Below are 24,288 nucleotides of genomic sequence, written 5' to 3'. Positions count from 1 at the left end.
TCTCTCACAGGCCAATTTCTTGGTGTTTTCCCATTAGTTGGTTTGCAGAAGGAGGGGCAACTGCCAGGCAGGCAGGTAGGCAGGCCCAGTCCAGTCACCCCTCCCCCCTTCTACGGAAGCGACGAGGACCTTGATTCAACCTGCCATCTGCCAACTCCCCGTCCCTTCCCCTTCCCTTTCCTTCCCACCCCTGTGCATACATACCTTCCTTGCAGCCGAGCCAGAGAGCCTAGACTCTTCGTTGTTGGTGTGGGATGAGTGTTATATGAATAGCGCATCTCCCGCCCGCCAACACCAGACGAAAGGTACTCGTCCTGTTCTTCACATTCCCACCACAACCACAACCATAACTACAACCCGCCGCCGCCGCTGGCTTACCGACATTTGACACCGCGACACCTTTACTTAGCTCCAACGCTTTCTTCTCTCCCACCCTTTCGTTCGCCACTGGCTCCCTTTTTGTGCCTACCGACATTAGGTAGTGTAGAGGAAAAGGCCAGCCCACCCCGCGCCAGGTGATCAACATCTGATTTTCCCTCACCCGGTCTTTGCGCTCTGCACATCACTTGTGTCGCAAAAAACGGTCGTCTAGCGGATCGCATTCCCGCATATCGCATCTCGCACATCCCTCGGGTCGCAACACGCAACACGCAACACACGTAACACCTCATCCCATCCTCGGGTCCACGACGCATCCTGCGTCTACCCGCAACTCAAAACCAACCCAAAATAACCAAACTCCAACCAACTTTCCCTCTCGGCATCACGACACTCGCACCGAAAAAAGTGTAGGCCACCGAAAAGGCGCACAGTCAAGAAACATCTATACGTTCAAAAATCCCCTTGGCACGAATCCAGCCGTCCAAAATGGGTACGAGTAAGCCCCAAAATACCTGGCGTCAACGTTTGTCGCAACGTTCGCGCCAGGTCTACACAAGCACAAATGACTAACCATGCATCGTACAGCCTCGTCAAAGGAATACTACGAGTATCACCACCACCACCGCCACCACCATCACCACGGCGCAAAGAAGCGCCTCTATCTCGAACCTCCCACCAACGGCGCCGTCACGGTCCGCACAAAGAAAACCACATTCATCCCGGCTCGCGAGCCCACCCCGCCTCCCATCATCGTCAAGCCCGCCCCGCCGCCGCCCGTGATTGTCAAGCCTCCTCCGCCTCCCCCACCGCCCGTCGTTCTACCCCTCCCGCCTCCGCCGCCGCCGCCACCCGTTGTCGTTCCGGAGCCCCTGCCACCCATCGAGGTCATCGCAGTTGACGTCGAGCCTTCGGTGAAGAGCAGCAAGTCGAGCAGGAGCAGCCGGTCGAGAAGCCACAGCCACTCGCGGAGAGGCAGCCGCGACAGGGAGAGGGATATCAGAGAGGTGTACGTTGAGCGGGAGAAGCTCGTGCCCGTCCGGGTGCCCTATCCCGTTCCCGTCCCCGTCGAGCCGCGATACGAGACGTTCCGCTACGTCGAGGGTAGAAGGTACTCGCCGCCCAGGATGCTGCCGCCGCCGCCGCCCCCTGAAGAGGAGAGGATGAGGGTTACCATCTCCGACCGGAGGAGGGAGAGAGAGTACAACGACTACAGCTACAGGCGGTGAAGCCTTGGTCGTTGTGCTTTGACTCGGGCCTTGTTTTCAGGTACTGTGTGTTCGGATTGAATGTTTGGAATATTATTTGGGAGGTTATTTGTTTGATTTGATACATGTCTGGCGATGATTTAAGCGGTTTTGATCTCGCGGCGTTACCAGGTTTCTTGATACGATGAGACGGTGCGACGCCGCTGGGATGGAATCTTTTTGATATTTATGACTTGATATCTGGGATTTGGTTTGGGAAAGCGATGACTAGCGAAAGCAGTGCTGGGATATATGTCATGATAGAGAGAAACGTACGATGATATTCTGAAATGACGGCCGCTTTTACAATTGCCTATTCCTGTTGCGTCCTCTTGACTAGTTCCTTTGACGCTCTCGAACTAAGGCTAATGTCTACACTTCAAGACTGGCCTCGCATGCTACCAACTCACCCAACCCCTACATGATACGGCGTGTAGAATTCATGGCTCGCACGAAGCTCACTCCGTCTGAGTCACTAGCTACTAAACAGTGTGGGCGAGGCGTCTCTTTGTCGTGTTTATCACCCGTGGTCGACACTACTCGCGAGATGTTGATTCTTGTGATTGTGACGATGGTTCAAGGTTAGACGTGAGTCGAATTGTACGCTACCGACTGGCTCTGGGAAAGGATGTGTGAAGTCTATGGACTGGGCTTGTACCAAGTGAGCTCTGTCTCAATTTACTGGCTCCCAACAGTTGGGTGAGATATCTACTCATCCACCGTCAATGAGCTAAGGAGACCAGAGAGCCTGGATCCAGCGACATCCATCGCGTTTGAATCACGGCCAGGATTTAATTTGGAATATAGACCCATGTTCCCCCATCCGTTTTGGAGCCGCGTGAGATGGATACGATTTTGCATCCCATCTCAACGATGGAATATCATGTTAGAGAGACTGGTATATCGTGTCGAATTACATTGATCGAGCACAGCGACGGGAGAGGCAGGGCGACCTTTCCGCCTCTACCGCGACGCAGACTTACCGTGTAATTCTTCTCGCTAACATCAACCTCATAGGGGATCTAATCGACTACGTATTCAAGACTGCGACGACACGGCGAGAGAGGTGTGTGACCTAACCTTTCGTGCTCTCCCGGACACTATGTGAAGTAGCCCGCGGTACTTTTACCCTTCATCACGGAGTCGAAGCTATCAAATCATCTGGAACTCGGCAATCCCGTTCTCGGAAAGCCCGGTCGAACGGATAGGACAAATCCTCGGACATATTCGACGGCGAGCCCTGGGCGTCGCGTAACAAGCCTTGAGAGGTTGGTCCACCGTTCAAGCTCGCATCCGATCCACTATTTCTTTCTCCATCTAGAGGGGACCTCCGGGCACTGGGCAGTGGGCAGAATAGAATGAATTAGCTGCGATGTATCGAGATGCGACGGTGGACCCGGCATGTGTTGATAGATTGGTTTAGCAGGGTAGATGAGTAAGTCGATTCGACGATACCGATCCGAGAAGAAAGAGGACTCCAATGGCAGGAGCACGTGGTCGAGGAGAGAGCCACACAAAGTATGAATAGATTGCCATACAATATAACAAGGGAGCTTGACAATGAATACAAAGACAAATAACTTGGCACTTGATCGAGACGCGGCCTTGAAAAGATACGAGTCTCAAAAGTCGCGTGATTGGGAGAAAAAGGTGAGGCAAGATGAATGGTGATTTGAGATAATATCGATAGATTATATGCGTTTTAAAAACTCTCGGCAGGGTAAATGAGTAAGTCGTTCTTCTTTGGCGTCTCGACGTCTCTCTATCAATTGCGCACTTCCTCTATTTTGAGAAGGTCCCGAAACGCACTGTTTCGAGCATCTACATCAGCTCCTGAGACGACGCCAAACCGCAAGCAGCCGGGCAGCCCCGTCTCCTCGGGCCCGTGAGGTTACATTTCTTCTTCGCCGTGTCGCGATTTTGACTGTTTTTTTCAGGCCCCGTCCGTGTTGGCAGGGCTGAAGCTATATATAACCGCTTGGCTTTGTTTCTGCGCAAGCGCATCGAAATCTTTCTGAGGCGTCTCCCCCCTTCTCCCCTTCACGGTGCAACACTGCATCGTGCTTGGAGGAGTTTGGTCGTAGTCGCAGACGAGCTGTCAGTGTCTCGCCAATCGATGGGCGGCAATAAACATCGAACTTCGATTGACAGGTCCCAGCCCACTGTCTCGGAACCCCAGGAGGGCCAAGAACCTCACGATCGTCTCTGGTCGCGTGCTCCCTTGCCAAAACCTTCTCGCAAACCCTGCAGCGAACGTGTTCGCGACTCCGATAGGGTATAAAACCTCGCCGCTCCTAAGTACCTTATTATTAAAGAAAGTTAATTCTTTTTAAGTTATAAGTATAAGAATATAGTTTTAATAAAATAGCATAGTACTTATTTAGTACTTAAATTAAGATACTTTTTTAAGCTTATTATAAAAAAAGATAATTATATTATTAACTATTTATTATTAAGGTTCGTAATTAATATTATAGTTTTAATTATAATAGTTTTACTTATAATAAATAAAAAGTCTAATTATAAATCTTTTAAAAACCTCTTTTTAAGGGCTATAAAAGCCTTTAAATTAAGTTAAAATACTTATTAAAATATTAATAACTAAACTAACCTTATAATAATAGCCTTAATAAAGAAATTAAGAAACGAATTAAAAAATAATACTAAAATCCTTATTAATATTAAGTAAGATTTATGAAATATAATAATACGGCTATAGAATATTAATAATATATTTTATATTAAGAAGATTATTATTAATATTAATAAAATAAATAGGGCCGTATTAATATAGTACCTTAGTTTTTTTTTATAGCTTAAGAATTATAGCTTTAAATAGTATTAGAAGTTTATTAAAAAGCTCTTTTAAGTATTTTAATATATTTATTATTATTTCTATAATAATAAGACTCCTAGTACTTATATATAAGTTTAAGTTACTTATTTTTAAATAGTAATATTAGCTTATTAATAAGCTATTAAAATTACGATTTTAGCGATCTTTTAATAAGAAAGAGGGTAAAATAGAGAAAAGGATAGGTAATTTATAAAAAGGGTTAAGGTTAAATAGTGCGGAATTCGAGGGTAGGGTAGCGTCTATATATACTGCGGCAATCCTCTAGTAATACAAAACGATGGAGTTAAACAGTGAACCTCGCCGCTCCAGCTCGAGTAAATGATCCCTCCTGGGATAAGAAAGGTTGCTATTTCGAAGAACGGGATGCCTACTTCGGTCATCCTGCAGTGATCGCTGTTCTCCATCGGCCATGGCAGCACATCACAAAGTTTCCAGGCTCGGATCGGCTCGGCCCTGGTCTCCATGTGTTCGTGGACCATGACGCCGCGGGGGTTCACTTCAAAATTGACTTGGCGTCGCAGTGTCGAACCCGGAGTTCGGCTTGCTTCCTAACTTCAAGTGGAAGTTTCAAGGATGTATTGAAGATGGCCCATTCGTCTGGTCGCGTCAACGCGCAACTACCTCGGGAAACCCGTCAACAGCTAGCCCAACATTCGAGTGCTACAGATCTAATATCCAAACACCAATGCGTTGATCCTGAGGCCTACTGCATGTGACTTGTCAGGCTGAGATCATTGCGATCACGCGCATGCCTTCAATGACGGGTACCCCGTCAGCTTGAGATACCCATAAGTCGCGGGCTGAACTCAACACCAAACGGTTCGTGATGACCCAAGGCGAGGACGTCTCGGACAACGCCGGCCAAGGCTGAGACGTTGAGGCTCTCTTCACCCTCTTTCGCTACTCGAAAACCGATCTCCACTGTCGAGCAGGTAGGCAGAATCGGAGCAGACAAATGAGAACGAATGCGCCCCCCCAAAGAAGAGTGTGGAAATTTCTTGGTGGACGCGGGCTCCGTAGCACTGCAGCGGCGGCCCCGAAGATTACTGCGTAAAAGGCGGAGACCAAAGCGGGACTCGTGGCTTGGTTGACTTGGCCATAGGAGGATTACTTAATCTAGTCTGGGCTGTATATACGACGTAGGCAAGATGTGGTCTTCGATACCTGATATCATTCGACGGCAGTGCGGCAGGGTTTGATTTCCTTACTTGGAGGACCTGTGGAAGTGTGCTGGACGATAGATGCAGATGTCCAAATAGACTGGCGCCGACATCGATAGGAAGCGACGCAGCATTGGACCGTCAACCTGCCGTAAAATATCGAGGTCACAGGCATCGATCAAAGCTATGCGGACGCAGGTGAGAGCGGGTAGAGCGTCCGGGAGACCGTCGTTGAACGGCACTGGCGCCGATTGATCGGCCCCGTCCCGGAACCTCTTATCCGCGGACTGGACCCGATCCGGAACCCCACGGTCTCCGACCAGACCAACGTGGTGCACCTGGATAAGCAGAAGGTCTGGTTGAGGATCAAAATGGCCTGGGTTCCCATCATCATCCAGCCGTACCTCGATGGGCTGATGAGCCGGATCTTGAGACGGCATGATCAGATGCGCTTAAGTGACGTGGGGGCCATCATCGAACGAGGCATCTCATTCGTAACATGGCGAGACAGGCTAGCTCGTCGCGGTTGTCAGCTGAACATTGTGGATCGCTCCCATGGTTGAAACGGCATGGGGCTCCGCGTCTCATATGGGGGATTGTCTCCCTCTTCCTTTCGAGAGACGATATGGAAAAACGAAAGCTTGCATTGGAGGCCGTTTCCTTGCCGATGAATTCGATCGTGACTCGAGGGGTTCGCCTCGACCATCAAGTTCGGGTTGTTTAGTCGTGTGCATCGAGCGTGGCGAACATCGCTTCGCATGGCGATAGTTGGCATAGTGAGCAAACCGCAATGCACAACGGCGGCTAGCCGGCATGTTCCTGGCGCATTTCGTCTGCGACAAGTGACACTTCGTGACAGCGTCAACGAGTAGGAGAACGGCAGGCTCGGTCTGGGAACGTCCTGCGCCCAATGAAGCCGGCCCATCCATCTCACCGACGGAATCTGGGAGCCGGGGACTGGAGGACCGTCTGATTGTCAGGACCCATCATCTCAACTTCCGCAACGTGTCTGACAGGCTACAGCGGTGGTCCTACGATGTTTGCACTGAATCGCTCCCTCCTCTTCCGCGAGCGGACGAGAGAGGAGGAGTGCGCATGAACTGGGATCGACATGCTCACATGAGTTTTCTTCAAAGTCGTGCTGCGTGTCTTCGTCTAGTCTAGCTGAAGCGGTCGAGGTGGTGAAGCGAGAAAATCTGCGACGAGAAGTTTTCCCTCCCCCTCCGATTGATGGCGGATCTGAAACATGCCCGCGACGCCGGCTAGACTTCAGGCTGAAGATGGCTGGCGGTCATGGGAGCGACTGATTTGGTGTTTCACCGCACTTTGCGGGAGAATACCGAGTCGTCATTGGATGGGATGGCTATAGCCCGAATTGCAGGACGAGGTTGATGAGTTGATCTGCTGCACAGCTGACGGAATTGCGACCTTCCTTCTAGCGGACTTCGTCCCAAGTTTATTCGACCCCGGGAGGTTGAGGGGTCGGGATGTCAACCGAATCCGTATTGCTTTTGGTAGAGTAATCCTGGCTTGGTTCACAGAGCAGTTGCTTGAAATTTGTCATTTAAAGATATCGAAAGGCAATGATTCCCTCTTGACGATACACAGGAGTTTTCCCGTTTCTATACTGAGCTGTCGACTGAAGATGATGTTAGAAAGTCTTTTTGTAGTCTGGGGATGGAGTTGATGGAGTTGATGGAAACCTACCGAGGTAGGGGCTAGGAATTGCCTCAGTATAGGCCCGGCCGACGTAGCTGTGTGGCCCCATCACATACATCTGCAAAGCAAGCACCTATGAGCTGATTGGCTTGTCCCAGGTATAGGCAGTATTGGCCAATCATGCCTGTCTGAAGCCACCAGGCTTGATCCAGGGGCGAGAATGTCCAAAGCCAATGCAATATGACTTATCAGAAAGTCAGAACTTTGAAGCAGAGAAGCTTACCTTCCACGGGTCCACTGGAGATCCAAAGACGCCATCTTCTTGTTGGGATCGTGGAGGGTTACAAGGCCCGAGGAAATTCAAATGTTCTTGGTGCGAACAGAGAACAGCTTGTGTGCCAAAAGTCCCACGTAGGCCGAGGTCATCAAACACAAGGCTGCGAGTGGCACGCTGAGATTTCGGACGAAGGGCCTCGTTGAGCTTGGTGATTGCAGCTGATGAAGGATTATAGTGGTCTTGCACTCTCTCGGTCACTTGAACCTCTCCATTTCCAAATCATCTTCTTGTCATTACGGTACTTGGCGTAGTCTGAGGCTTCAAAGCCCTCGCATGCAGCTGGCTGTTTGTCATAGGGCGAGGATATTCTGCCAGCAGCTCCCGCTATTCTGCCACTAAGTGTGGCTGCGGCAGGCCCTACCTCCGACTACGGAGCCCAGCTGCCCATACCCACCTACTTACCTACCTACCTACCTACCTATAACCACTACTTCGTTAACCTTACCGTCGCTACCGCCGTTAATTAAAGCTATTCTTAATATTAATATACTATAAAAAGAGAATAATTATAAAGTTAATAATCCTTTTATTTATTAATATACCGTTAATTATAATAATTATAGTTATATAAAATGTAACTACTTATTTTATAACTAGTACTTCTTTAGCTTATTTAAAGCTAAAATAGTACTTAACGAGGCTATTTATAAAACTAGTTTTATGGTCTAAATTATTTAATATAAGCCCTTTATTAGGGTACTAATTATTATTATTTATTATTATATTTATAGCTTATATTGTAATTAAAAACGGTAATATTTCGTAAAGTTAACTTATTTAAATAAGTATTATAAATCCCTAACCTTATTTATAAACTACTATTAATAAATTATTACTAACTTTTTAAGTAATAATTAGCTTTTTTATCCCGTTATTAATAACTTTTACGATTACTATAACTACTTATTTAATAATACTAACGCTTTTATATATTACTATTACGCGCTACTATATAATAAAAAGAACTAAATCGTTAACTAATAAAATAAGGGTATTTAACCTATTTAAATCTTTTTAAGCTTATAATTAAAAAGTAGTAATTATAGTAATATCGTTACTTATAATATACTTAATATATTAGCTACTTATTACTATAATAAATTAAGTAATAGGACCTTTATTAAGTAGTTATTTAACTAATTATATAATTTAATAAAGTATTAGTACCGCTTTTAACGTAATAACGCGGGCTATATTATAAGCTTATTTATTATACTTATTATTACGATTTCCTTATTTTAATAATATCCGGATATTCTATTAATAAATTCTATATATAAAACTAACTAATTTAATATACTATTATTTAATATTTATAAAATAATTAATAATAATTATGCTTTTTAAGTTACGAGCTATTTTTTATTTAATAAAAAAGAAGTTAACTATAATTAGGCTATTAATTAGCTATTAGTATTATTCTAGGCTTATGAAAGTTCTTTTTTATAAATTACGTATATAGATCGTAAGATTACTTTACTTAATACCCTTAATAATAATACCTAATTTAAAGTAGTATTATACGTATTTTATTATTAATACGTTAACTTTAATATACTAACCCGGACCCGGCGTTACTTTAGCTTAGTTATAAAGGATAAGACTAGTATAGTTATATATAACCTTTACTTTTAGTAATTCTTTATAAATTAGGGTAATCTCTTCTATAGCTAATTAATAGCTATATATTATAACTAATTATTTAAATTTTAAATTACTAAGTACCTTACGGTAATAGTTAATTATATTATTAATACTTAGTTTAAGCCGTAGTATAAGAAACTCGTATTTACTTAAGTTAACTAAATTAAGTACTTCGGTTACTTAATTACGTTAATTATCGAATCCTTATATATAAATATCTAGCACGTATAGCTTTAACGAGGTAATGCGGGATATTCTTATAAAGAATATAAAAAGTAAATATTCATATAGAAGCAAGAATATATGAATATAGGGGAAATAAGCGTATATAAAAGAGGTTTTTGTAGTAAAGAGAGTAATATAGTTGAATTACTATATGAGAAGTTGCTTGCTTAACGAAAGGTCTAGGTAGGCAAATACACGCCTATATATAGGCATAAAAACCTCCTACTAGAATATTCCATTGCTTATTAATTATGATATAATTAATAAGCGTATACGTAAGTGAATGCGTAATCGTAGTACGTAATTCCGCCTCGAGTAAATTCTAGATTATTCAGTTACCTTCCAGTACTTTCCATTGCTCACGTAAGCTTATATAAGCAGTATTGCTTACATAATCAATACCCATAATAATCTACAGAAATCGTAGATTAATATGGTATATAGTTTGCTTACGTAATATTGATAATAAGGCGAATAATAAGGTAAACAAAGTTACCTTCGTAACAAAATATCAAAGTACGAGTTTATTATTATATAAGTAATTTTAAAGCTATATTTAATAAATTAATTATTTTTTTGAATAAGTTAAGCGGCTATAATTAGTACTTATTAGACCCGTTACTAAGCTAAAGTATTAAGTATTACTATAAGATTATTTTTAAAAAAATACGTTTATATATATATTATAATACTTTTAAATAACTTTTATAAGAGCTTAATATACCAAATAAATAACTAAATTTAGGTTTATTAAAAAAGTTATTAAAAAAGTGCGTATATTACTTAATTTAAACTACTTATAAACTACTTTATTATTACGTTTTTTAGTAATATATTAAGGATAGTACTTTAATATTATTAAAAAAGATCTATTTATATTAGTTTTAATAACGCTTAGAGCCTATTATTAATAATAATACTTTTATCCCCCTATTTAATCCTTTATAAGTCCGAGGTAAGGGTTACTTATAGGGCTTTATAACGGGTATTATAATAATTATAATAAGTAAGTTAAAAAAGCTAACTATTAATCGAAGTACCTTTTTTAAATAAGAGCCCTTTATATTTAAATATAAAGAAGTTATTAAATACGTAAAAGTAATATTTATATTAATACTACTATTATTAATAATACCTCTAGCGCTAAATAGGGCTACTTTTATTTAATAAGGCCTCGAGATTATATATAATTCTAATATATATAAGCTTAATATAAAAATATAATAAAAGTATTAATAAGCTATTATTAACGAAGTAATTAATGTAGTTAATAGTAATACGATTAATTTTATGAAAACTCTTTAATTATTAACGCTTATAAAATCGTAATTTTAATTAATTAGTAATCTTATATAGTTAAATATACTATAAGATCTAGCTAATAAGGATTATATTTATAATATTAATCCTATAATAAAAAGTAAGATAGATAGACTTATTAATAAGTACGAGGCTAAAATAGAGTACGAGGCTAAAGTAAAAGAAGTTATTAAATTACGGGCTATAAGTTATATAAAGTAATTAATAATTAATTAAGTAGTTAATTAAGTAGTTAATTAAGTAGTTAATTAAGTAGTTAATTAAGTAGTTAATTAAGTAGTTAATTAAGTAGTTAATTAGGCTACTTCGTTAATTATGTTAAATTAGACTAATTCGTTAATTATTATACTTTTTATTAAAATAATTTAATTAACTATAAGTTAATTAACGGCCTTTAATTAGTCTAATTTATTTAAATACTAACTACGCAGAGCCTAGTTTATATATATACCCGAGACCGGCGGTCGTGTAGTAGCCGTAGCTATACTTGGTGGCAGAATAGCGGGAGCTGCTGGTAGAATATCCTCGCCCTTGTTATATGAACGAAACAATCGCTTGTTGTGTTCTGCAGCAACGGACGACCATGACAAAAAGTGAGCTGCAGCTGGTGAGGTGCAGTAGCGGACAGCTTCATTAGCGGAACTGGAGCTTCCCGATGCTTGGCCAAGCCGCCTTGAACATGGGCGGCAATGCAGATCTGAACCGCACAATGGGTGGCCTAGAGCTGCCGTCTGGCGTGGTATCAAGATGACCCCGTATGCTGGGACAAAGTAGCATATTGTGTTTGACGCTCTGTCTGCTTCCTAAGACTGTGTGCAGTGAATTCAAGACCAGCATCGTAATTCCTGACGGCATTCCGCCTGGGCCGCATATGGGACGAGGGGCTATTCCAGTTTGCAATGCAACGAGCTCCCAAGTTCCCACCTGTCTTTCTCAGGGTCCAAGTCCTCTTGCCCTCCCGCCACGCTTGATTGGCTGGCTCTGTCGATCCTAACGCTTGGCTTCCGAGGCGGCTGGCACAGGCCACCAATTGTCTCTCCCATTCAGAGCGGCTTCTGGCTCATGAGTTCGTGCAGGCGTCTCGAGGCGTTCGCGAGTGCAAGCCAGGCACGTCAGGACAAGCGCAATGCATGCTCCTTTTCCTGGTGTTGTCTCGTCGTACTAGACATGGATCTCTTGGCCGTTCATACTTCATGGGATTGTAGTGTGGGATCTCATTGCGCGCCTTGAGCTCCTGGGCTTTCGCGCCTGTGGTTCGAATGTGCTCATGGAAATGGATTGAGATTGCTGGATCCACCAGCCATCAGGATCCAGAAACAACGGCCGCTGAGGCGCTGAGGGAAAAAGCGACGCTGGAGAGGGGGTTTCCTGGTACTCGCATCTGGTTCGCGCCCACAGCACCAGTCGGGAATAGCTGCACTGCCGCCAGAGGGTTTTCGTAGGCCATACTCCGTACTCCATAGTCTACACCGCTGCAGCGGTTTAAATTGGCATCGACTTCTGATGCCTCTGATCACAACCTGCCTGGTCTCTCCAAGGGCCCGCTTTCTTCACTGCCATCTGTTGCTTGTTCCATCCCACTCCGAGCTCTCTCGTTGGCTGATTGAAGGCCGTAATGTCGACTTTATCAACACGACCGGGGACGATTCTCCGGATCTGGAAAAGAACTGACGCTGCGCCCGCGAGCCTCAGGGGCCTGAAGAGAATTATCTTGCCATTTTGCTTCGGAATGCCGGTTCTAAGCGGGTCTGTCGATTCGCCGTATTTGCCCCTCGAGTACCGGCTTGTTTGCCCCTACGGATGGACATCGAGCCTGTTCAGATCGAAGAAAATTGCCGACCTGACCGATTGCTCTACGGACCCCTTCTGATCCACTAGCCTTTCAGTGCCATCGGTGGAAGTAGAAGCTGCAGCAAAGACACCGCTTTTCCCACGTAAATCTGGACTGCCCAACTTACTCACTCTGTGTAGGCTGGGAAGCTCTCAATTGCCAATGTGCCAATCATGTCAGTGGCTTCTTTGAAAAGTGGCTGCACACAAGGGTCAGTGGCCGCTTGTTCCGCAGTTCAACGGCATCTCAACTTTGGGAACTCCCAAAGCCTAGACTGTTCCATGAGATGTAATTGAAAGGTGCTGATGAGAGGCTCGAGCGATTGCCCAGTTGCGTTGTGTGACCTCATGACTTGGTTAGGAACTGCTCCCGAGTCATCGAAGGCATGGTGAGTGCTGGAGTGAGCGGTCTTTGACTGCATAGTCCCGTGTTTTCTCAGGCGCTCGGGTTGGGGACTTGCGCAACAGTCTAGGATCACTTCGAACTCCCAAGAGTGCAATTGGCGACAAAACTGGAACAGATTGGAGATTGAAGGGGCTCGACGAGTTTCCTGTCTTGTAACACTAGACCACGGATGCTTCCGAGAAGTGAATATCCCGCGAGTATTCCCAGAAATCTAGCCCGTCGATTCGAGGGATCTTGGGTTGACAACTGTCCCTCGAGGTTATTTGCGTCGAAGTTGAGGCAACGCCCTAGAGTCATGCCGTGATGACTGCCGTATTTTGTAATGCAGATGTTTATACTGGATATATGGTGCACTCATTTGGCGGCGCAAGTGACGGCTGAGTAGCAGACGGTGTAGCATGTGTCCGGTCATAGTTAACCCAACCCAAGGTGCCTGCTAGTACGAAGTACGGGCGCCTTGGCTCTCGGCTCAGTGTGCGAATTCCACGATTCCTGCTGGCGGAGGATGTGCCTGTAGTCTGTTCCTGCAGAAGCGGTACTACCTCCTGCATGACACATAAACGTGCTAGACCGAGTCTGGCCAGATACCTAACAAGACTAGCCACTCTCTTTTGTATTGTAGGATTCCACAGGCCTAGGCAAGGGGGCAAAGCCAGATCACGGCGAAAGCCCAGTGCCACATTCCCAGTGGGTGGACAGCGCGCGACGTGGCAGACAGTGTCTGAAGCAACAGCAGAAGGACAAAATCCAGCCGATAGCTGCTCGCGCATGAAGCCGCTGTGGGGTTTGTCATTCCCATAAAGGCGTGACACGTCGAGTGAATGCTGTGGACGCGCCGCGAATAGCATCTCAAATGTGACAGCAAACGGAGGACGTGGATAGCATTTGCTGGACGACCGTGACTGGCGAGGATCCCAGTTTCGAATGGATCCATTCCAAGTGCCCATAGGTAGTTCTCTTTTTCTCTGTATTGATGTGACGGGCATTCGATCCTGGCTGGCCCAGAGTCAGAACACCCGCTTGGGCCACTTTGCCGTCCCTAGCCCTGGTCCTGGAAGTGGAAGTGCTGTTTTTGAAGTGGAGGCATCAAATGTCTGGGACTTGAGGACCTCAAAGAGGGACGAGGACCAGGAAGACGAAAAAGGCAGGGGTATGATTGGAGCAAACTGAGCAGAGACCCCTGGCCCTGAGATTAATTAAGGCCTTGGGTCGTGGCGTTAGGAATCTGGGGTGTGTGAAAGTGGCCCACAGCGCTACGGCACCCGTGCCATGCATGCATGGATGTGGTGGAGGAAGCATGTCCGTAGGAGAACTGGAGATGTTTTGATCGTGTACTTTGTAGGGGGCAACTTGATTCCTAGTCGTTGAACAGTATGACTCGTGAGTGAGTGTCGTTGGCCAGCTCGAAGACTCAAGTCTCTTCAAGTGCCGAGAAGGAGCATCGGTGCACGGTGTGGAAGATGTAGAGATGTCTGAAGGAGGATGGAGCCGAATGACAAGGCGGCTCGAACCTTGCGATGCTGATGAAGCTTGGGAAGAGCTGCTGTGGGTGACGACGGCGGGGAAGCGCAAAGAGGCAAATGCCAACAGTCAGTTGGCGTGTGTTCTCCGTACTGATCTGTAATACGCAGATTTGTTTGTCGTACGCGGACTCGTGACTGACATGTTTCAAGAAAGCCGGTGTTTCGGGAGAGAGGCAAGATGACCTGTGGTCACTCGCCAGCGGTGCGGGACATTCGGGACATTACGCGACGACAATATGTTGCTGATATTGGCTTCTGAGTGTCTGGCAGGTTATCGGATGAATTTGAGAGTTGTGTAGTGTCGTGGAGGGCGAGGTACTTTCCGGAGCCGAGCGGTCGAGACCACGGTCTGGGTTGGTCCATATGTCAAAGGTTAATGGGAGTCGGAGAGTTCCAGCCTCTTTGATACATCAGTGAAGCTTGAGTTACCGGTGACATCTGGTCGTGACCGACCTGTTCTCCGTAGATAGACAGATACCGTGGACCGTAATTGTAGAAAAGCCGTCGAGGTAGGAAGAGATTAACGGGTCAGGATCGAGAACCAAAACTTTAGATTGGCATAGCAAGTCTCTCAGGGCGCGGGGCGGGCGTGTGGGATGGAGTCTGAAGATGCCTTGGAGCCAAATCTCGCCAGCTCAACATGCTGCTGCTGCTGCTGCACACGTGGCTGACGTGGGAAACCGTGAGTGCCCGTGTTGGTAAGGTTCCTACGGCACCTAGTGGTGCCGGTTTGCTGGTTCAGTCGGCCTGCACGAAGGGAGTGAAACCAAAAACACAGAGGCAGAGAATCAGACGTGGTCGGAGATTGAAGTCGATGCATAAAAAAAAACACGAAGCATGAAGATTGGAGGACTTACATCAGCAACATAACTAAGGGACCTTGGGATGCCTCATGTCCTGCAGGAAGGCAGAATAGAAACAAGTGCCTCGCAATGTCTCTAGTACCTTAGGTAATAATTCGTCAACCTACTTGGGCAAATGCAGGAGCAATGGAAGGCACCTCTTGCTACATTCAGTCCCGTTGTCTATTGCGGAAAGAATAATCTACCAAGGTAGGGAGGTCGGCACTTTCTAGAGTGAATTGCATAAACCCGAAAGGAAGGTGATATCGTGAAGGAGCAACTGCCCGCACTAAAAGGCAAGGTACGGCAAGGCAAGGTACCTACCTAGGCAGGCACGCAGGTACCTTGGAAACAGCCTTATGTAAGCCCAAGCACTTTCAACATGCTGGTGACTTGAGCAAACCTCAGTTTGTTTCTCACCCGCAAGAGAAAAACCAGCAAAAAACGTATGAACAGTCCCCTGGTTTACGACTTAATTTACTGAGGCAAAGGTCCAGAGCGCCATCAAAGTCATCATGGCGGGAAGACAGACTATGGACGACAAACAACAAATCTAGGATGACGGTTTCGCCATTGACACACCAGCGGCAGACCGGCTGCCCTGGGAGATGAAGACGTTTCTCACAACCTTATGAGTCCAACACTAAATGACCAAATCACCCTTAGAATGCGAACTAGAGGCAATGGCTGACAGGGTTAACAGACGAATACTTTCTTCGCTACCAGACTGTCATGCTCCAGCATCATTCTATGCAGCGTGTCTTCGAGGCCCCCGCACCAAGTATCGCTTTGAAATGATAGTGGCACGTGTATGGAACACCGTCATTCCCGCCCACCGTGGGGGCCAAAGGCTCCAAAGGGATACAACTATCGGGGAGGATACAGCAATTGCTCCGATGCCAGCTAGCACGTTAAAGGTCGAGGAGACACGGTGCCACGGAGCCTCGAGGGAGGGGACGATGGAAGGGAGGGATCCATCATCCGGATGACCAACAACGGGATGCAAAATGAACCCCAGAGGTCAATGCTGATGGTGCATCGCATCTCTTTTGCGGCTTGCCAGTGGCCATTGTCAATCCAATCTCTTCCGCCTCCTCCTCTTCATCTCCTCCCCACGTCCACGTCTATACGTCCCGCCACGCTCGCATTCTTTCCGACATTCTCATCCTCGCTCCTCTTCCCCGAGTCGGCCCCTGAACGGACGGAACTTCGAAGGCCCTCAGGAGACCTACCAGCGTATGGTTATCACGGAGGACAGACTATTCCATATCCCAACTGCATCCTTCCCTTTCTGGCCACACCTTGCAGCGGCAGATGCAGACTCCAAGAACCACGAACCCACCCACACGACCAGGAACGTACAGCAGCAGCAACAGGGGACTGCACCACCTGCAGCCAATTCCCAGTCCACGCATCCTGCTGCTACGACTATTTGATTGTCATTGGCCCCTGTGGCTTCCAAGTACCTTATCGGGGTATCGGTGGTGCAAAGATACCTCCACTACTCACGCTTCGAGGTACTACCACCACCACCACCACCACCACCACCATCGGCCGGCCACTTATTCCCCGGCACCCTGTTTAACCTTCAGATGTACGTCCCCCCCCCGTCTCCCCCTCCTGTTAAGGTCCGGTTGCGAATGCCGCTGCCGACCTGCCCTGAATTATTTTGGAATGGATGTTTGGCGACAGACACGCTCGACTGGTTGAATGGACTACTGCTATACAAATGATATTCTGATCTTCTTATCCAGACTTCTAGGCTCTCGGCTAGTTTTATTGACGGTCGACTCGAATGCTACCCTCCTCTGCCACGAACAGCACCACAGATCAGCCTCCCTTTGCTAGTTGCTGGAAGCGGCAAGACGGGAAATAAGGGGGTTCTTTGATCAAAACACCACAACACCACAACATCAAATCCTTTCCCCTTCAACGCTGGTCGACTCTGAAGCTGGGTCTGTCCGGCCTAGCCCACCATCATTCGCGTTGCATTGCACTGCATTGTTCATCGGAAAACCTACACTTCGGCCACCCCAACGGCCACATCCTCCCGTCTCTTTGCTTCTGGCCTCACCTCACGGATGCCAAATCGTCCATAGCCGAGTTGCTTCTCTCGCTCTCTTTCTGCGTCTGTGCCAGCCAATGGTCCTCTCGTCCAGCATCGCCCCCCGTCACAACACCACACACACACAAATACACACACAAATACACACACATACATACAAGCACACGCGCACGCCTACCCAAGACAACGGGCACTTGTCTCATCCACGCCCGGCTGGCAGCATTCCTTTCACAAAGCATATCCGGCACCGCGAGACGGGCCTCCCATCCCTCCCTTGGGACCCGAAGGACGCCATTCATCTGATCTACTGTGCTCTGCTCTGGCCCACGTCCAAGATACAATCTCTTCTTCGTCCTTCCACATCCTCGTCTTACGTCCTGCTCGCCCTGCAATACTACAACGACCCGTGACGACAACCTCAACCTCCAAAACCCAACCCAGCAGAGCCAAAAAATCGGCCTTTTCGACTGGCTACCTGTCTGCATTAGAACAGATCAGAGTCGACTCTGGTCTGCTTCGACTAGTCCTTGCACGACTGGCCCCTCGGCTCCGCTCTCCGTCCGCGTCCCTTCCCGGCTGGATTCGCTCGCTCCCGAGAAACAAAAATAAAAAACCTACACTGCAATCTGCATCCCGTCTAGAAAGAGGCCGGTCTACATGCAACGGCAGTCGGGGTTATCCAGGCATCTCGAAACCGCTGCGAGGTTGTCCTGCGTTAAGCTCTGACCCTGCACACACCCCTAGTTGGGCCGCCGGCCAGTTGTCTTTCCGTCGCATTGCCCACCATGTCGCAGCTTGCGCTCCAGACTCAGAGTGCCCAGGGCTCAACTTCAGATCCTGATGCTTCTGGTACGACTTCCACGTCTGGGCTTCCCGTTGACGCATCCGCTTCTGCTTCTGCTGCTGCTGCTGCTGATGCTGCTCCACGTCGTTCTGCTGTCGCCCCCGTTGCTCATCATCACCCTCGCCTCCCTCACCAAAAACATCCTCTTCACCGGCTGCAGGTCGCAGACGTCTCCTCTTACTCCCCTTCTTCCAAGGATGGCCCCACGACAGGCCTCTTGATCCCAGCATCCGATCCTGCAAGCATTAGCAACAACAGCACCACCACCGCCGCCAATACAAGCATCGCTGCCGCTACCGCTGCCAGTCACACTGCTAGCAGTGCGACCAGCCCTCTTCTTACTCCATCTCCAAGGTACGTTCCACTGGGCCTCCACTGGTTCTGATTACCAAACGAGTAACGGTCCACTCTTTGCTCTGCTCTGCTTCGCTCTGGTTTCTCTCTCTGTGCCTTGCTTTTTCTTGCTGCTGCCGCTGCTGTTGCTGCTTCTTTCTCCTCCTTGACCCTACCACCTTGCCTTGACTTTTCCACGCCCGCTAGATAAACAGTCCTGCGACTCGCTCGCTTGTCTATCCACGCCTACGCCCACCACCGAACTCCAACCGCAGAGGGAGAGAAAGAGAACGTAACTTCTTTCTACCTCGATCCCCGGTCTGTGAGGATATCGTGTGCTTGTCTTGGCGACCCGCGACTCTTTTTAATTTTGACTTTTCGCTCAACGCCGACTCTCTAGCTGCCTTACCATCTTTCCTACTCTATTGTGGGACTTGGATCCACGGCTCTGGCCTGGCAGCATATTGACTGATGCCCTCCTCCACCCTATAGATCCCCTCGGCGCCCGATACCTAGTCCCCTCCACGAGAGTACCGCCATTTCTTCGCCGACGAGCCCTTTCTCTCCTCGATCGTCATCTTTCTTCCCACCCGGGGCAAGATTTCATACCCACCGTTCTCGAACTGTCCCAGACATAGTCACGACGCCAACCGACGATTTCCGCTCTCCAGTAGATCTTTCGGGAGAACCGCAGACATATTATCAAAGCGATTCGTCCTGCTCATCCACGCCCGAACGCAGCACACTACGGTACGTGTGTGTCTCGTCGCCTCCTCCCGATTTGACCATCTCTAGTTGCTCCCTGCGTCGCCATACGTTACACAGCTGACAGACGAAACAGTCACAGTAGACCGAGAATATCACCGCTCCCTACGAATGATAACCGAAGCGCTTCCGAGCCTGTCTTGATATCTAGGCCTCTCGCAGGCCCCCTCCGATCTCCAATGTCTTCTTCCGGAGGATTGGCCGCTGCATCGCGGGGCAAACAGAGCAAAGGAGCGCCGCGGAACTCCTCCATGGACTCTGCTATTTCAGCCATCTCCACAAAGTCACAGCCGCACAGAGGCGCAGCTGTTAGTCAGTCTGATCCCACAGACATTGAGGGATTGATCAAGACTGCAGGCAGCCCGGAAGCGGTGATCCAGTACCTATTGAAAGAGAAGAACTCGCAATCGCAACAGAACGCGCAGTTATGGCGCTTAGTCGACAAGCAGAGAGCCATGATTTTGGGCCTCAACAAAGACTTGGAACGGGCCTTGAAAGACAAGGAGAAGTACCGAAAGAAATTGAAAGAAGTCATGTCAATACCGGAATTGACAGGGGCAGACGGATCGAAAACTAGCAGCAAGGTCCTCAAGATGCCCGTCAGCAGAGGAATACCGACAGTCGACGTCAGCGCTCCAAAGGAGCGACAAGTCGTTGCACCGGACTCGCCAACTCTAGACTCTGACAGCCAGAAGCACTCACCCGTGGATATGGCCATGGCCCCCTACCCGATCACACCTCCCGCCGACCAGCCCAACGGCCCTCCATCAGCAGTTGGTGCTCTACTAGACCCGTCTCACGAGATGCCCAAAGCACATGAGCACGCCTATGATCAGTACAACCATGATGCCGAGGAACAAGCAGCAGAAGCGGCACGGAGGGAGCACGAGGACGAGCAAATCATGGACCTTCCTCTAAATTTCGGTCTTCCACCATCCCGAAGCCTACCGAGCCAGCCGCCAAGCATGCCTCCCCCTAAGCCTCCTGGAGTACCAGAGCCAGCATCGGCAGCCAGCGAGGGTATTTCACAGTTTCCTGCCCCACCACCGCGGAAGCCTCCCCCAGCTCCTCTGCAGCTCCAGAGCCAATCTCAACCAGCTGCTGAGGACGATGACTCTGACTCCGACTTCGACGACATTTTAGAGGTGGACGAAATCCTCACTGAGCAACGCGGTCGCCGTAGGACACGCGAAGAGGATGACCAGGACCGGGAAATCTTGGCCATTCAGGAGGCGGAGAGGAGAAGCTTATCCAAGAAGAGCACAACACAGAGTCAAACTACCTCGCCGACTGAGGGCATTCCTGAGGCCCCAACGGGCTTGCCACCAAGCCCTCCGAAGAGGATGCAGCGTGAGAATATCCCAGCTTCTCTAGGCTCGGTTCTGAATGCAACTACTCTCGAAGCTCCCTTGCTGAGCCCCGGGTTACCATCAAGCCCGCGTCCGATGGGCGGTCTGTCATCATCTGATAGCCCTGCGCCCAGTGTTTCTTCATTTCCTGCCGCGCCCCTGTCGCCACGGCCACCTCGCCAGCCGATCCCTCTCCCACCAGGCCACTCTCTCCAAACACCATCTGGCCCAGAGCCTATGGTTCTCAAGAGCCCTCAACCTCTGAACATTGTCAAGAAGGGATGGGATTCAGCCAGCGAGAAGAGCCGTGGCAGTCCGACTGAGCGTGGTCGCATCTTCAAGGGATTCACCACTGAGGAATACCCTGATCTACTCCTGCCTCCAAACGTCTTGCCGAATATTAAGGTGAAGGTTGCGTCCTCGCGCATGAAACCATCTCGGGCAAGTTTGATGTCTTTGACACAACTGGAAGAGGATCCGGTGTTTACTCTTGCCATTTTCTCCCGTTCCGAACCGGGCGAGCTTTGGCGGGTTGAGAAGGACTCTGCTTCGCTAGCAAAGCTCGACCAAAGGTTGAAACAGTGTCCAGCCTTCACTGCGAAGACCCCAGAGAGGTCGCTCTTCAGTGGCCACGCGCCTGCTAAGCTCGACGCGCGGCGAATCGCTCTCAACCACTACCTGGAAGAGCTTCTGGAGACTCCTTTGGATACCGCTAGTGCTCTTGAGCTCTGCAAGTATCTGTCGACTCACACGTTGCCACCAAACGCCGACGACGCCGGCTCGATGGAGAGCATGGCGGAAGCCAAAGTCAAGACTGGTCCTGGCGGTCGCCCATTCAGAACCGGATATCTCACCAAGCGAGGCAAGAACTTTGGTGGCTGGAAAGCCCGCTTCTTCGTCCTCGATGGGCCGCATCTCAAGTACTACGAAACGCCCGGGGGTGCACACTTGGGCACCATCAAGCTTCCCAGCTCTCAGATCGGCAAACAGTCCCAGAGCAACGAAAATCAGTCACCGCAACCGTCTGCCAACTCAGATGACATGGACAACCAGTACCGTCATGCATTCCTAATTCTTGAGCCGAAGAAGAAGGATTCTACCAGTCATGTGAAGCACGTTCTCTGTGCCGAGAATGACAGGGAAAGAGACCAGTGGGTCGACGCTTTACTTAGATGGATTGATTATAAAGATCCGGAAGAAGATGAGGCCCACGCCGCGAAGCAGCAGACTCAAGATCGCCAACATGCTAGCGCAGCTGAGCGTGCCGAAAAGAAGAAGCAGCGATACAAGAAGACCGCTTCCCAGCACCACCATCAGCCTACTGAGTCCGACAGCCTCATAGGCGTGAGATACGATGCGACATCTCAAGGCGATCTTCCCCACCATGGCGGACCTGCGCGTCCCAAAAACCATGGACATATGCCAGAGAATAGCCACCCTGTTGAACCCATGGGAATGTCTTCGCAGCCATCCATGATGATCTCCGCTCCACGGGATATGCAGGCCATTGCCGACTCTACGCAGTGGGGAAATAGAGCAGGACTTGGCGTTCCCGTCAACGAGGAGAAGAAGCTGAAAAAGCGAAGCTTTTTCGGGTTCGGCCCTAAGACGAGATCGTCGTCTGACGGCCAGGATTCTCTGTTTGGTGGAAGCGAAGGCGGCTCGTCAACACCTCCCCAGGGCGGATACCAGGGACCCATTCGCCAAGCCTTTGGGGCTCCTTTGGCCGAAGCTGTTCGCTACAACCACCCTGTTGATGTGAACGTCCCTCTCCCCGCCGTCGTGTATCGATGTATTCAATACTTGGACGCCAAGAACGCAATTCTGGAGGAAGGCATTTTCCGCCTGAGCGGCTCAAACGTCGTTATCAAGCAGCTTCGCGAGCGCTTTAACACAGAGGGCGATGTCAACCTCGTTACCGACGAGACTTACTACGACATTCATGCTGTGGCGTCACTCTTGAAGTTGTATCTCCGTGAACTTCCGACAACAATACTCACCCGGGACCTCCACCTCGAGTTCCTCTCGGTGACGGAGATGACCGACCAAAGAGACAAAATCGCCGCTGTATCTGAATTGGTTCAGAGGCTGCCCCAAGCAAACGCCACTCTACTCAAGTATCTGATCGCTTTTTTGATCAAGATTATCAACAACGCAGACATGAACAAGATGACGGTCCGCAACGTCGGCATCGTGTTCTCTCCGACTCTGAACATCCCAGCACCGGTATTTGCCCTGCTGTTACAAAACTACTTTGGCATCTTCGGCCTGGAACCCGAGCAGTATGAGCTGCCGTCTTCATTCGCCGAAGGAGAGACGGGCCGAGAGAGATCAGGCTCCCTGCCCTCGATGAACAATGGGCTTCCGAACCGGCCTTCCTACGACCCTTCTCAACATGCGCGTCCTTCCACATCAGCGGGGTCCAGTCAATCACCGCATCGCCAGAGACTGATGGATGCCATGACTGGCCAGCAACGCACCGGCAACACTCCCCCTACTCTGCTCCAGGACCTGCAGAGTGCTCGGCAATCCCCCACACCGCCACCAAATTATCCTGTCGGCCGTGGCACAACATATGAGCCTCAATACATGCCATCAGGATACCAGAACAACAACTACCAGCAAATGGCTCGCGGCTACGACAACGGTTCCTCAGGATACGACCAACATAAGAGACGCGAAAGCGCCATCTTTATGGGTAACGTGGTCGGCCTCAACCCACAAAGTTCCAAGAGTCGATTGCGAGAAGAGACCCAATTCTGAGATGCCTTACATCGTCTCTCGTGAGTCTGGTTGCTCTAGGCCTCACTTTCACTCCCTCATTACGCAAACATACCCACTCGTTCACACGCAGCGTTGATACCATCCCTTGCATATTTTTCTTCACGTTTTATTTATTAATGCCAGCCCAAGAGGCATGGACGACATGATGGCGCCAATATACCCGAACATATCACACCAATCCGGACCGGCGCCGAGCGCTCCACTTCTATCTAATACCGATCATCACCTACAAATCCCAAGCCTCTTTGAATTGTCCATTGTTTCACATTCGCGAGTCGAAGTAGGAGTGAGCTGGACATGGAGTGCCTGATGCAAAGTGGAACATCCAATGAGTCCGAGGGATAACGTTTGTATCATATGGACACAGGAAACACTGCTGTTCAGGGCGCTGCTGTCACCCATGTGGTTTTTGGTGGCTTATGCTTGCTTTGTTTCACAGACCTCAGCATGGCGTTGACGGTGATGAGCTGCGAGTGGCACCTCGTCTCATGGTTTCCGGGATCGCATGCAGCGAAGGTGTGGCTTTGGCATTTTATACATCTAGTTTAGCTTAAACAGCGGGAAAATCTATATCAATCATGTTCTCATTTTGAGGGGTGACAACTACGAATTGACCTGTTGCGAAGTAGAGACGGGAGTGTGAGTACACTATTGAATTGCCCTTCGACTTGATTGATACTTGCTGCCCTCGCCGCTGACTAATATTTGTTAGTGACGGAA

At 48.4% G+C, this 24,288-nt stretch overlaps 6 protein-coding genes across 6 annotated transcripts; 4 read left to right on the top strand and 2 right to left on the bottom strand.

Moving 5' to 3' along the window:
* Positions 1–867: 867 nt before the first annotated feature.
* CLUP02_05215 (uncharacterized protein) lies at positions 868–1,607 on the top strand (the record flags this gene model as incomplete). Its single annotated transcript, XM_049284223.1, has 2 exons — positions 868–877; positions 967–1,607. The coding sequence occupies 2 exons, from the start codon at positions 868–870 to the stop codon at positions 1,605–1,607; spliced, it is 651 nt and encodes a 216-aa protein (XP_049141366.1).
* Positions 1,608–3,185: 1,578 nt separating this feature from the next.
* CLUP02_05214 (uncharacterized protein) lies at positions 3,186–5,198 on the top strand (the record flags this gene model as incomplete). The annotated part of the gene is made up of 4 exons (XM_049284222.1): positions 3,186–3,275; positions 3,464–3,510; positions 3,582–3,880; positions 4,774–5,198. The coding sequence occupies 4 exons, from the start codon at positions 3,186–3,188 to the stop codon at positions 5,196–5,198; spliced, it is 861 nt and encodes a 286-aa protein (XP_049141365.1).
* Positions 5,199–5,686: 488 nt separating this feature from the next.
* CLUP02_05213 (uncharacterized protein) lies at positions 5,687–6,082 on the bottom strand (the record flags this gene model as incomplete). Its single annotated transcript, XM_049284221.1, has 1 exon — positions 5,687–6,082. One exon carries the CDS (start codon positions 6,080–6,082, stop codon positions 5,687–5,689), a length of 396 nt encoding a protein of 131 aa, XP_049141364.1.
* A 373-nt stretch (positions 6,083–6,455) lies between these two features.
* Positions 6,456–6,949, top strand: CLUP02_05212 (uncharacterized protein; the record flags this gene model as incomplete). The annotated part of the gene is made up of 4 exons (XM_049284220.1): positions 6,456–6,484; positions 6,559–6,609; positions 6,666–6,731; positions 6,802–6,949. 4 exons carry the CDS (start codon positions 6,456–6,458, stop codon positions 6,947–6,949), a joined length of 294 nt encoding a protein of 97 aa, XP_049141363.1.
* Positions 6,950–7,098: 149 nt separating this feature from the next.
* On the bottom strand, positions 7,099–15,406 carry CLUP02_05211 (uncharacterized protein; the record flags this gene model as incomplete). The annotated part of the gene is made up of 22 exons (XM_049284219.1): positions 7,099–7,171; positions 7,249–7,313; positions 7,418–7,434; positions 7,500–7,545; positions 7,585–7,796; positions 7,837–7,962; positions 11,315–11,475; positions 11,536–11,630; positions 11,678–11,882; positions 12,018–12,091; positions 12,146–12,291; positions 12,348–12,565; positions 12,626–12,799; positions 12,910–13,169; positions 13,228–13,350; positions 13,402–14,059; positions 14,093–14,229; positions 14,313–14,420; positions 14,514–14,721; positions 14,780–14,935; positions 15,016–15,199; positions 15,259–15,406. The coding sequence occupies 22 exons, from the start codon at positions 15,404–15,406 to the stop codon at positions 7,099–7,101; spliced, it is 3,594 nt and encodes a 1,197-aa protein (XP_049141362.1).
* Positions 15,407–18,278: 2,872 nt separating this feature from the next.
* On the top strand, positions 18,279–23,547 carry CLUP02_05210 (RhoGAP domain-containing protein; the record flags this gene model as incomplete). Its single annotated transcript, XM_049284218.1, has 5 exons — positions 18,279–18,306; positions 18,505–18,691; positions 19,163–19,185; positions 19,303–19,420; positions 19,512–23,547. 5 exons carry the CDS (start codon positions 18,279–18,281, stop codon positions 23,545–23,547), a joined length of 4,392 nt encoding a protein of 1,463 aa, XP_049141361.1.
* Between the last annotated feature and the right edge of the window lie 741 nt (positions 23,548–24,288).

This window comes from Colletotrichum lupini, chromosome 3 (assembly GCF_023278565.1).
Source record: "Colletotrichum lupini chromosome 3, complete sequence".
Taxonomy (NCBI): Eukaryota; Fungi; Ascomycota; class Sordariomycetes; order Glomerellales; family Glomerellaceae; genus Colletotrichum; species Colletotrichum lupini.
The sequence above is the reverse complement of the archived record's forward strand: the minus strand, read 5'-3'. Positions and strand labels throughout refer to the sequence as shown.